This window comes from Dromiciops gliroides, chromosome 3 (assembly GCF_019393635.1).
Source record: "Dromiciops gliroides isolate mDroGli1 chromosome 3, mDroGli1.pri, whole genome shotgun sequence".
In the NCBI taxonomy this organism is placed as follows: Eukaryota; Metazoa; Chordata; class Mammalia; order Microbiotheria; family Microbiotheriidae; genus Dromiciops; species Dromiciops gliroides.
Window position 1 is genome coordinate 556,929,892 of NC_057863.1, and position 12,039 is coordinate 556,941,930.

Genomic DNA, 12,039 nt, shown 5'->3' on the forward strand with positions numbered 1-12,039 from the left:
CACCTCTACTCTACTGTCTTCTTGGAACTAGGAACTACCTTAATTCTTCTAACAACAACTAAAGCCACAAGATCAAGATAGAACCACCTTTTTACAGTTAAACATAAGACCCTCTACCACCACCTACCTACCTACCAGGTTTGGGTGGATATGATTCAGAAAACTTTCCAAAAGAGGTCTGATCCCAAAGTAGAATGAAGTATGAAGGGAAAAGAGTATAAATGAACAAATCCCTGATGGAAATAGTCACAGAAAAGAATGCATGAAGAAAGGAGGATAGGATAAAATAAAGAAAAAAACAGGCAGAAATGCAAAAGGAAAGGTCACAGCATGAAAGAGACAGCTGCCATTACAGAAAAGGGAGGATAGAAAGGAGGGATGGGGGGAAGGAAGGAAGGAAGGAAGGAAGGAAGGAAGGAAGGAAGGAAGGAAGGAAGGAAGGAAGGAAGGAAGGAAGGAAGGAAGGAAGGAAGGAAGGAAAGAAAATGGAGAAAGGAAAAGAGGTGAAAGAAATAAAGGAATGAAAAATAGAAACTGCTACAGGTGAGACAGAGGGAAGAGAAAGAAAAAGAGAGGAGGGCAAACAGAGAGACCAGCATATGAGACCCAAAACAGGAGGAACTCTGTGACCATGGCACTTTCTTTATCCAGTAAACGGATGTTTATCCAGTAAACGGATGTTTATCCGTTCTAATCAATACTAGGAAAAATATGTAAAACTACCATCTAGGAAAACACTCAAAGCAATAAAATATTTCTTTTTATTATTGTTCTAATATGTTGAAATTCATAATCCACTTGAGGTAAAAACCAACACCACACACATATAAACACCAGTGCGCTAAATTGGAAGAGGAAAAGAGCATTAAATGCAACCCAACTGACCCTGGATTCTGAAAATCTGGAGAGGGTAAGTATAAATTTAAGGCTCTCTCCCTCTCTGCCTACAAACTTTTGATTGTATGTACTTGCAATTTGTTTTACAAGAAATATCTATTTTTGTGTTCTTATTTTTTCCTTTGGAATGGGGGTGAGTGTGGATGATAATCACATTTTTCACATTTCCTTTCCAAAGTTTCTTCCCCACTCCACCCCCCCACCACCCCCCACCCCAAAAAGTCAGTTTCATTGTCAGGTCTACTTTTTAATCGATCTTTCAGCTTAGGAGAGAGAGCGGCGCCGTTTCGCCCACAGTCGTGTTAACACGAGTACATACAAGGGAGTTCACGTTACACTATTCCTCCCTCAAGGTTGCCCCCTCTCCCCAGAATCCAATCTCTAAAGCCCAGAATAAGCAACCCGGCTGTACCCCACCCCGTAATCGTAAGGCATCTGGTGGGGAGGAGGTGGGGTTGGCAGAGCACAGTCAGGGAAGAACTGGGCGAAAGGCGTCAGGTGGCCCGCGGTCTCCTCTCCCCCAGGGGAGCCCAGGCTGGAAGCTGCGGAGTCTGAGGTGCCGGGGTATAAGGGGCGCAAAGTTTCGTTCAAGGTCAAGCCCCCGCCCCCGCGGCTGGAAGCGGGGGCAGGCTTCTTGGCTGGAGGGCACGGGGTGCTCCAAGGCTCAGAGTACAGCAAGCCTGTGACCAAGGTCTGGTGCGGATCGTACAGGATGTGTTCCAGCTCCTGGGGGGCCCGCACGGCGGCTGGGAACAAGTCGAGAGGCTCAGAGGGCAGTAAGCCTCCCACCTCGCCCCCAGCACAGTAATCGGGACTCAAGAGCTCGAAAAACTCCAGCGCCTCGCCGCCTTTATCCAGCTCGCGGAGGGTCACACCGCCCCCCGACGGCCCACAGCCACCTGCCCTAGACGGTTCGGTAAAGAAGGACGGGGGCAAATTGCGGTTCCGCAGAGGGACTTTCTTGCCCCCACCAGCCCCAGCTGCGGACACAGCTGGACCGCCTCCTTCGGCTCCCACGCCGCCGCCACCGCCACCGCTGCCGCCTCCAGCCGCCGCAGCCAAGGTTTCGGCTCCTTTCTCACCACCGCTCCCTCGAACCTGGTGCAAAGAGTCGAAGAGGGCAGCCAGGCTCTTGCTCTGCAGGCTGGCGGCCGCCTGGGAGCCCTCCCGCTTCGGGGGAGCCTTGCCTTGGGGGCCTGGGGCTGCGGGGGAGCCAGCAGGCAATCGTTTCGGGGGCGCCTCGGGAGCCCCTGCCGGGACAGCAGCTGCAGGGCCGGGGGCCGGAGAGACGGAGGGGGCAGGGCCCGAGGCAGCGGCGGGAGAGGAGGTCATCATACCGGTGCAGCGCTTGATCTGTTTCTGGAGATATTTGCGGTGGTTCACCTTCCGCTTGGACTTGACGGGCTTGTCCAGGGCCAGCTTGATGTTGCTGGACGCCGAGTCGATGAAGCTCAGCAGGTCCCGAGTGGCCTCCCTGAAGTCCCCTCCGCCGGCTCCCTCGGTGGCCACAGCTTCACCAAGCAGGGCGGCCCCAGTCCCGCCAGTCTCGTCCTCCTCGTAGCAACAGCCCTTGTCCAGGTCTCCGAAGTCCATCCCTAGCGCCCCAGGAGACCCGGGGAAGCAAAAAGGGATGAAGTGATGGGGACTGAGGATAGCCGCCTGTACAGCCATCTTCACGGCCTCCCGGCCCCCGGCTCTGGCTCTCTCTGCCCGGGGCTAATTGGCGCCTAACTTCGCTTTCCAATGAGAGCTTCTTGGACCCCGGGAGGTTGCTCCCTTGGCCGTCCACAGTAACTCTCCTACTCCCCAGGCCTCAATTCAGCTCACGCCCCGTCTAGGGTGGGCTTCGCAGCACCCGGATCCTTGCTCCCGCTCCCGAGACTGCCTAGCCCAGTGGACTGGAGCCCTCCGTGTGCTTCGAAGCCAGGGTCTTTTCTCTAGCTCCCAGGGGAGCTCATTAGATCTTGTAAACGGGAGGGGAGGGAGGGAACGAGCGAGGGGGGCGGGTGAGAGAGAGATGCGTGCTGACCCTGTGGAGAAGGGGAGGAGCCAAGAGCGCCTTCTTTTAGTTTGGTTTGAGGTTCCCCCCCCCCACTCCTTCCCCCTTATTCTGTCTCTCCTACTCCCTGTATTAACCCTTTGGTTTCCCTCTAAAATAACCCTCTGGGATTTCTCCCCACGTAGCTCCAAATGGGAAAGGAAAGAAGATGGAATGTCCCTGTCCCCGCCTCCTCTCCCACCCCCAACCCCCTACTGTTTGCCTTATCCTAGCCTCACTTAAGTATCCTTTGCCCTGCTTCGCCTCCGTCAAAGAGCATCTTGAAGACAGATACATTCTAATTTTGGAATAGGACACTCTCCCGCTCTCTCCCCTGATCCTTTCCCCAAACTAGAGCAACTGTTCCTGGCCCCTGTGATGCCACCCAGCCCAGGGCACCATTGAGAAGAGGATCAGCAATAGAGAGGCTAGCTCCAGAGCTGCACAAGGGGCCCTGGAATGGAAAGACGCAGGCTCTAGTCCTAACCCCAGTCGTTCCGACATAACTCCGCCTTTAGCCCCAAGTGAGTCCACTGCTACCCGCCTCTGTGCCTAGCCGTGTAGTCCCTACAACAGCTCGGAAACCAACAGGGCAGAATCTAATCAATCCTTTTTAGGTTAGTTTGAATGATTTTCTGGCCGTCACCCTCAACTCTAGAAAGTTTTTACCCTTCCTCCTTCACACCTCCAATAAGTAATAACGTGTGAAGGATCTGTGACTTTGTCAACAACTACAGGGAAAGGAGCTTCCTGTACACGTAAAGGTCACAAAAAAACTCCTCGAAGACGTTTATTCCTAGAAAGTTGTTTGCTCTGTCACTTTTAATCCAGTAAAAGAATCTGGAAGTCAAAATAAACTGTTCCTCGGAAATGTTGAAGGACATAGAAAAGTTACGTTACTTGATAGTCACAGTGTAGCATGCATTGTAACAAGGGTGACTGGGCAAACTATGGGATCTGCTAAAGGACCCGTCACTCCCCACGGAGCTAGAGTGTACATGCTCTGTTGGAGGGAGGGAAATCGAGGAGGGTCTGCACAGTTCTGTACATCAGGGGTTCCACTGATCAACCCTATTATACTCAGAAGTGTAAGAGTGGAAATTTGAACTCAGCTTCCTGGTATCAATCCCAGATCTCTATCAACTCTGCTCTTAGCACAACTTGACTGGGCTGTTCCAACAACCCCCTCCCTATCTCCACTCTGTCTCCTCTCCAATTATTTCACACATCTACCAGATAACTTCCACAAGCATAGATCTGGTCATATCATTCTTCTCAGGGAGTCTCAAAGACTCCCTGGTTCTAACACCGTCGAGTCCAAACTTGATATTCATGAAACTCCACTATTTTTCTAATCTTATCTCCCACTTCTCCACTCTAAGGAGCCTATAATTCCTCTAAATTGGACCACTCACTACCCACTATCTCTATCAACCTTCACTTGCCTAATTCCAAGAGCAGAAAAGGCTAAGAAAGAAGCAAGTTGGTAAGGGAGAAGAGTTGGGGAGCTATGATTGTAGATAGTCCTTGAATCCAGATTATAAAGTGTAAGAATAAACAACTGACAACTGACAAACTGTGATTAGAGATTGAGGTGGGGGGAGGAAGGTGTAGTGGAGAAAGTTGGCAATGGAGTCAGGATGATTTGAGTTCAAGTCCTTCCTCTCTTGACCCACATTAGCTGGGTGATGGTGCACCAATAACTTAACCTCTCAGTCCACTCATGGACTATAAATTGCAGAGTATATTAATCTACATTGGCAGAAAGACACCAATGGAAGCACTGGTCTATGCATATATACATGTGGGGGGGAGGAGAGGGAGACAGAGACAGAGACAGAGACAGAGACAGAGACAGAGACAGAGAGAATATCTGTGATTTCTTTGTTACAAGAAACTATGTTTTGGAGAAGCTCCCTGTTCCAATGTAGATCAGCAATTCTCATACAACCTAGAATCTTAGAGTGTTATCGGAGGCACTGAGAGGTTATGACTTGCCCATGCCCAATAAATATGTGTCTGAGGGAGGACATAAACTTCCACCTAGCTTGACTCCATGGCCAGTTCCCTTGATCTGCTACACCAAGGATTCTCATACTTTTTGGTCTCAAGACCTCTTTACAGTCATAAAATTGAGGATCACTCCAAAAAGCTTTTTTTTCTCTTTAAGGTGAGTTATATCTATCAATGCACACAGTATTCAAAATTTAAATGTCTTGGGATTATTATGAAAATTACCTTGAAGACCCCCTGAAAGGGTCTCAAGGATCCCCAATGGTCTTCAAACCTCACTTTGAGAACCCCTAAACTACATCATGCTGTCTCATACACACACACACACACACACACACACACACACACACAACTTTCATGTGAAATGTGAACAATGACACTTAAACTACATATCTCACAAGGTTGTTGTGAGGGATGAGCTTCAAAGGTCAAATAATAGGGAATGAATATTTTTGTTCTGTCTTACAGCTGTTGTGAAGAACTTTCTTTATAAGCCTTAAAGATATTATTAGTAATATTTTTACAGGGTATAGATCTGTGATTCCATTGATTTAGGGAACTCCTGGTAAGAAAACAACTTTTACCAATGCAGATCTCCATTTTGCAACTTACAGCCTTAGGCAGTTGCCTGGGGGCACTGAGGGGACAAGTGATTTGTCCAGGGTTACACAACCACTATGTTCAGAGACAAGCCTTGAACCCAAATCTTCCAGACTCTAGAAGAAGAGAAATAACCTTCTTCCAAATAACTTAGGGGGGCAGCTAGATGGTGCAGTGGTTAAAGCACCGGCCCTGGATTCAGGAGTACCTGAGTTCAAATCTGTTCTCAGACACTTGACACTTACTAGCTTTGTGACCCTGAGCAAGTCACTTAACCCCCATTGCCTGCCAAAAAAAAAAAACCAAATAACTTAGGTATTCCATTCGACAAGTGAAAAAACTTAGTCTTAGAGAGGATTGTTCTCTATCCACTACGCCACGTTGCTTTTCATACTAATATTGATATGAATAATTGTGAGTCAAAATACCTGTTGGCTTTAATTATGTAGTTTGCTTGTATAAATCCAACCTCAGTTTCCAGTACATTATTATGAAATTTGCCCATCCTAAACTACCTTTATGCTTCTTCCTTTTGCACAGTTAACATCATATGGGTTGTCTACGTTTAGATAAAGAGACTGCCCATTAGCTCCTTCTCTGCTCATTGAGTGAGCATGCTCAGTTGAGTGGATGTGACATTAATATGTTTCACTTCCTATTGGGAAGAAAGTGACTTTCCGATCCAGCCTGCTCAGGGGGCTGTTTACAGAGCCTTCAAATCGAAGCTCTTCAACACCAGTGATGCATAACACTGAGCAGAGTGAGGATTAGTTTCCTTAGGAACCAAGCCCCTCAGGGGCCCAAGAGACTGCATTCACCTCCCAAAACCATTTTGGAGAATTGAGATTTCACATTGTTCTTTCACACTTGGATTTTCCAAATGTCCACCTGGAATCTGCCTTCTCTCTTGCAGCTCAATAGGGCAGCAGCAACAAATGGTAGCTTATCAATTTGATTTCCCCCTTTTCAATCTGAAAAATATTCCCTAAAGGACAGTGAATTATGACTTTTAGTTTTGAGAGATGAATCACCATATGAACCCTTTATTAGACTTTCAAATAGTTATTCCTGAAAGAGACACATCAGCTCATAGTTATGAGTGTACTTATAGCATAAACCTTGGAAAAACAGGCTGAAGTTGTTAGCTTCTTCAGAAGAGTGAGATGAATTTCATGAGAAAACAATATACTGGGAATCAGGATCATGGGGGGTTAGAGCTGGGAGGGACCTTAAATAACTTAGATCTCCCTCATTTTATAAATGAAGAAACTGAGGCCTAGACAAGGGCAATAACTTGTCTAAGGTCACACAGCTAGCATATGGCAGAGTAAGGATTCTAACCCAAGTCTTTTAAAACCACACTGACTGCAGCTAGGTGGCACAGTGCATAAAGCACTGGCCTTGGATTCAGGAGGACCTGAGTTCAAATCCAGCTCAGACACTTGACACTTAACTAGCTGTGTGACTCTGGGCAAGTCACTTAACCCTCATTGCCCTGCAAAACAAAACAACCCCCCCCCCAAAAAAAAAAACCACACACACACACACACACATATACACACTGACTCTCCCAAAGCCTGATTCTAATAATTGTTTTTCCCCCACAAAGAAACAGAATAACATAATGCACTTACAAAAAACCTTCCTCAAAATAACCCTATTAGGTATTCCACTTGACAGTAGAAGAATCTGAGTCTTAGAAAGATGAAGTCACTTGCCCTGGGTCACAGAGCAATTAAAAAGCAAAGATTGAAATCCTGGCTGGCCAACTTGAAATCCAACACTTATTCCACTACACCAATATACTGCTTGAAGTTTTGTTTCTAGAACCTCTGTGCCACAGTGGCATGGGAAGGCAATCAGACTGTGAAATGGCTTTCTCTAATTGTATCTATAGCAGAGTTTCTTAACTTTTTGTCATGGGTCTCTTTGGCAGTCTGGTGAATCCTGAGGACCTGTAAAATGTTTTTAAAGACATAAAATACAAATGACTACAAAAGAAACCTATTACACTGATATTTTATTATCAAAATATTAAACAAGCTCAGAAACTTCAGGTTAAATACCCCTGCTCCAAGGGGAAGAAGTGCTTGTCCCAAGGTAGAGGGCCCTAGACCAGAGTCAGGAGAAAAGGATGCCAGTCCTAGATTGGCTAAAAAATGAACTAGCTGACTTCATGCAAGGCATTTCACATCTAAGAACCTCTTTTCCCACAAGGTTATTATCAAGTTGTTGAATAAAATATGTTTAAGTACCTTGGAAAATCAAAACTGTTTCTGATGGTCCACATCTCCCCTCAGCAAAGAACAGATAGAGGTAAATTTCATAATTTCTTCCCTTGGGCCAAGCTTGGGCATCATAATTAGATATCATAATTAGTTTCATTTTTTTCTTTCCACCTACATTATTGTAGTCATCATGTATGTTGTTTTCTTAGTTCTGCTTACTTTTTGTTGTTTAGTCATTTCAGTCATGCCCAACTCTTCATGAACCCATTTAGAGTTTTCTTGGCAAAGATACTGGAATGGTTTTCCATTTCCCTCTCCAGCTCATTTTACAAATAAGGAACTGAGGCAGATAGGATTAAATGACTTGCCCAAAGTGTCTGAGGTCACATTTGAACTCAGGTCTTCCTGACTCCAGGCCCAGTGCTGTGTTCACAGCGCCACCTATCTGCTCACTTTAGTTTGCAACAATCTTTTTTTCCATGTTTCTCTGAATTCTTCACGTTCACTGTTTCTTCTAATACTGTATTATTTCATTAGCCTTATATACCATAATTTGTTCGGCCATTCCCAATATAAGGGCATCTACTATGTTTCCAGTTCTTTGCTACTATAAATAATTTGGTATACATGAGATATTTCTGTCTTTAACCCACCTTAAGGTTTGTACCTAACAATGGCATGTCTGGGTCAAAGAAAATGGACATTTTAGTAAAAAAATTTTAGCATAACTCCAAATTAATTTCCAAAATGGACCAATTTACAGTTTCACCAACAATGTATTAGTATGCCTATATTTCTGCAGTCCACCTAACATTGACTATTTCTATCTTGTATCATCTTTGCCAATTTGCTAAATATTAGTTAAAACACCATTACTTTTATTGTATTTTTCTAACTATAAGTGATTTGAAGCAATCTTTCCTATGGTTATTAATAACTTCCTTTCTTCTTTTTAGAACTATTCATATTCTTTTACCACTTTTCCATTAGGTAATGGATATTGATATTATGTATTTTAATGCCCTTTATATCTTGAATAACAGACTTATCAATGATATTGGATGCAAAGGTTTTTTGTTTGTTTTTTTGTCAACAGCCTCCATTCTTATAATAGTCACATTATTTTTATTAGTGCAAAAACTTTCAACTTCATGTAACCAAAATTACCTATTTTATCTTATTTTTCCTTGTTCGTTAAAAATTCTCCCAGCAGTCATTGTGGTAAAAAGCACCTGACCTGATTTCCTTCAATTTTTTTTTTTAATGGTGTGACTTTTAATATTCAGGTTACATTTTGGGGGGGGGGGTGAGGCAATTGGGGTTAAGTGACTTGCCCAGGGTCACATGACTAGTAAGTGTCTGAGGCCAGATGTCTGAGGCCGGATTTGAACTCAAGTCCTCCTGAATCCAGGGCTGGTGCTCTATCCACTGTGCCACCTAGCTGCCCCTCGGGTTACATATTAAACTAATTTGCTACATGTTGTAAAATGATCACCTAAACTTAATTTTTGCAAAACTATCCTCAAGTTTTCAGAAGTTTTTGTCGAATAAAAAGCTCTTCCCCCAAGTAGTTTATGTGCTTGGGTTTATGAAACACTGGGTGTCTCTCTGTCTCTCTCCATGTGCCTGTCTCTGTCTCTTTGTCTCTGTCTCTATCTCTGTGTGTATGTCTCTCTATATCTTTCTCTCTCTGTGTCTGTCTGTCTCTCTCTGTCTCTTTCTCTGTCTCTATCTCTCTGCAAAGGTTTTTTGTTTGTTTTTTTGTCAACAGCCTCCATTCTTATAATAGTCACATTATTTTTATTAGTGCAAAAACTTTCAACTTCATTTTACAACATGTAGCAAATTAGTTTAATATGTAACCCGAGGGGCAGCTAGGTGGCACAGTGGATAGAGCACCAGCCCTGGATTCAGGAGGATTTGAGTTCAAATCCGGCCTCAGACATCTGGCCTCAGACACTTGACACTTACTAGTCGTGTGACCCTGGGCAAGTCACTTAACCCCAATTGCCTCACCCCCCAAAAAAATGTAACCTGAATATTAAAAGTCACACTATAAAAAAATTTTTGAAGGAAACCAGGTCAGGTGTGTGTATGTCTCTCTATATCTTTCTTTCGCTGTGTCTGTCTCTCTGTCTCTCTCTGTCTCTTTCTCTGTCTATCTCTCTGTCTCTCCCTCCTCCCTCCACACCCCTCCCTCTAACAGTAGTCCTTGTTTTCTCATTCAAATACAGTCAGGAAAGAGGGGCTAAATTATCCAGTCAGTGTTTTAGGAGCATTCTTAACAGCCAATCAAAAGGCTCCTCTTCCTAATAAAGTAAGCAAATTGGAAATGATACCTGAACATGCTCTGAAATCTACATGGGGATTGTATCAACAGGGCATTCTATACATCCTCATAAGGACTAGGCTCTCTCTCATTGGCTAATCTGAATTCCCCATTACACCGTTAATTGTATCGATTACTTTCTTTGATGATTCTTTGGTAATAGCTGATATTAGTATCATACTATAGTATCTTTAGCAAGTAGATACAACTTTGTCTCCTCTCAACTGATATGTTGCTTTGTTTTGCTGAACTTTTTTTCCTCTTCATTTTGAAATTCTTCATTTCAAGAAATGGCTTATCATAGGATTTCCTGATTTAGAGTTTGGTGGTAATTTAAGAAGCCATCAAATAGAATCCCTTTATTTTATGGATGAGGAACTAAGGCCCAGAGAAGTTAAATGATTTGCCCAGGGTCACAAAACTAATAAATATGAGAGGCAGAATTTGAATCTAGGTCTTCCTGACTCCAAGTTCAGTTCCCTGGCCATACTGCATGCTTGTTGTTTAGGAGACAAGAAAGAATACATTCAGAAATAAAAGTGATGCAAACACAAAAGATAACAATTAAAATTTTAATTTAAGGAAAGTCTGAAGTATATATATATGTGTGTGTACGTATGCACACACATATATGCATAAATCTGGGTGCTATTTTATGTTTATAACTTAGATGAATCTGTTATAAATTATTTTTAACAGTTTGGTCAGTGTTGGTTGTTTCCGACACTCTTTTAAAGGCATTTAGATTTTTCCCTTCCAGTTTCCCAAACAACCTGTGACTTCAGTACTCTCTACTTCTCAAAGCTCCATGATACAAGACTCTTAATGAAACAGACATGCCCTCCCTCCTAGACTTTCTCTGGCATCCTCCCTCCTTTCAAGTCTTTCCCTCCGTACTTTCAATCAACAAACCAATGGTATGCTTGCTCTAAGAGCCCTGCCAAAGGACAACTGACTCAAAGCTGGAACCAGCAAGCAGTCATTGAGTACCACCATGGGGTGGGGGGGGTCAAACTTCCTCCCCAGAACAGCATCTTTCCTGCATAAGGTGTTCTAGAGACTCTATGCCTTGAGGAAACAGCTGTCCTGCTGCTTAATGGTCTTTTACAACCCTATGTCCAGCAGAAGGACCTGGAGATAAGAATCTAGCTGTGAGTTCTTGAACAAGTCACTAACAGTTCATCTGAAAAATGGGGAGATTGGACTTATTTCTTTTCAAGAACCTTCTACATTTCTTACATTCTCATATTTCTATTCCTAGCAGGACCAGGTGGCTTTTAAGGTTCATTCCAGCTCCATACTCTATGACGATTCCAAAACAAATCATGAGACATGCCTATTGTGGGGACCAATTTTTAATTGGGGAGTGTTAGCTAAGCTGCTCACCGCAATATTGGGGCAAGGAAGGAGACCGGCAGCCTCCCTCAAAATAGAACAGGATTTATTTTAACAAGAACGAACTTAAAAAAACCACAAGGATCAGTAGGATCAAGGGAAAGGAAATAAAATGGGTAAAGGGAAATTATACAACCTCAAAAGATACCACCGCCCAGGAATCAGCTGAGAATACGCGGCAGACCTCCTGTCGTTCCAGCGTCCAACTAGAATGCCCAATTCCCCTCCCCCAATCCCAGAAAAACCCCACACAGGCCCAGCCAATGGGATGGCCGCTCAGACAGTCACATGACTGCCCTCACTAGGCTTCCAATCATTATAATTTTGCCAGGCCCATGTAGGCATCGGGGAGTGGTGATGACGTGAGGTGCCAGCGCCATGGCAACGGCTACAACCAGTGGGTGGAGCACCATGTGGTTTGCAGAGCCCCAGGCCAGTGCTCGGGGAGGCATAAAAACCTCAAATAACAATTAATTCTTTACACTATGGCAATACTTCTGTGGTTCCATGACATGTATCATTGTGGGTATTCCTTCCCC

General features: G+C 44.2%; 1 protein-coding gene across 1 annotated transcript; it reads right to left on the reverse strand.

The window, feature by feature from the left end:
* Positions 1-744: 744 nt before the first annotated feature.
* Positions 745-4,677, reverse strand: FAM181B (family with sequence similarity 181 member B). Its single transcript, XM_043998618.1, has one exon. It carries the CDS (start codon positions 2,566-2,568, stop codon positions 1,279-1,281), a length of 1,290 nt encoding a protein of 429 aa, XP_043854553.1. The 5' UTR covers positions 2,569-4,677; the 3' UTR covers positions 745-1,278.
* Between the last annotated feature and the right edge of the window lie 7,362 nt (positions 4,678-12,039).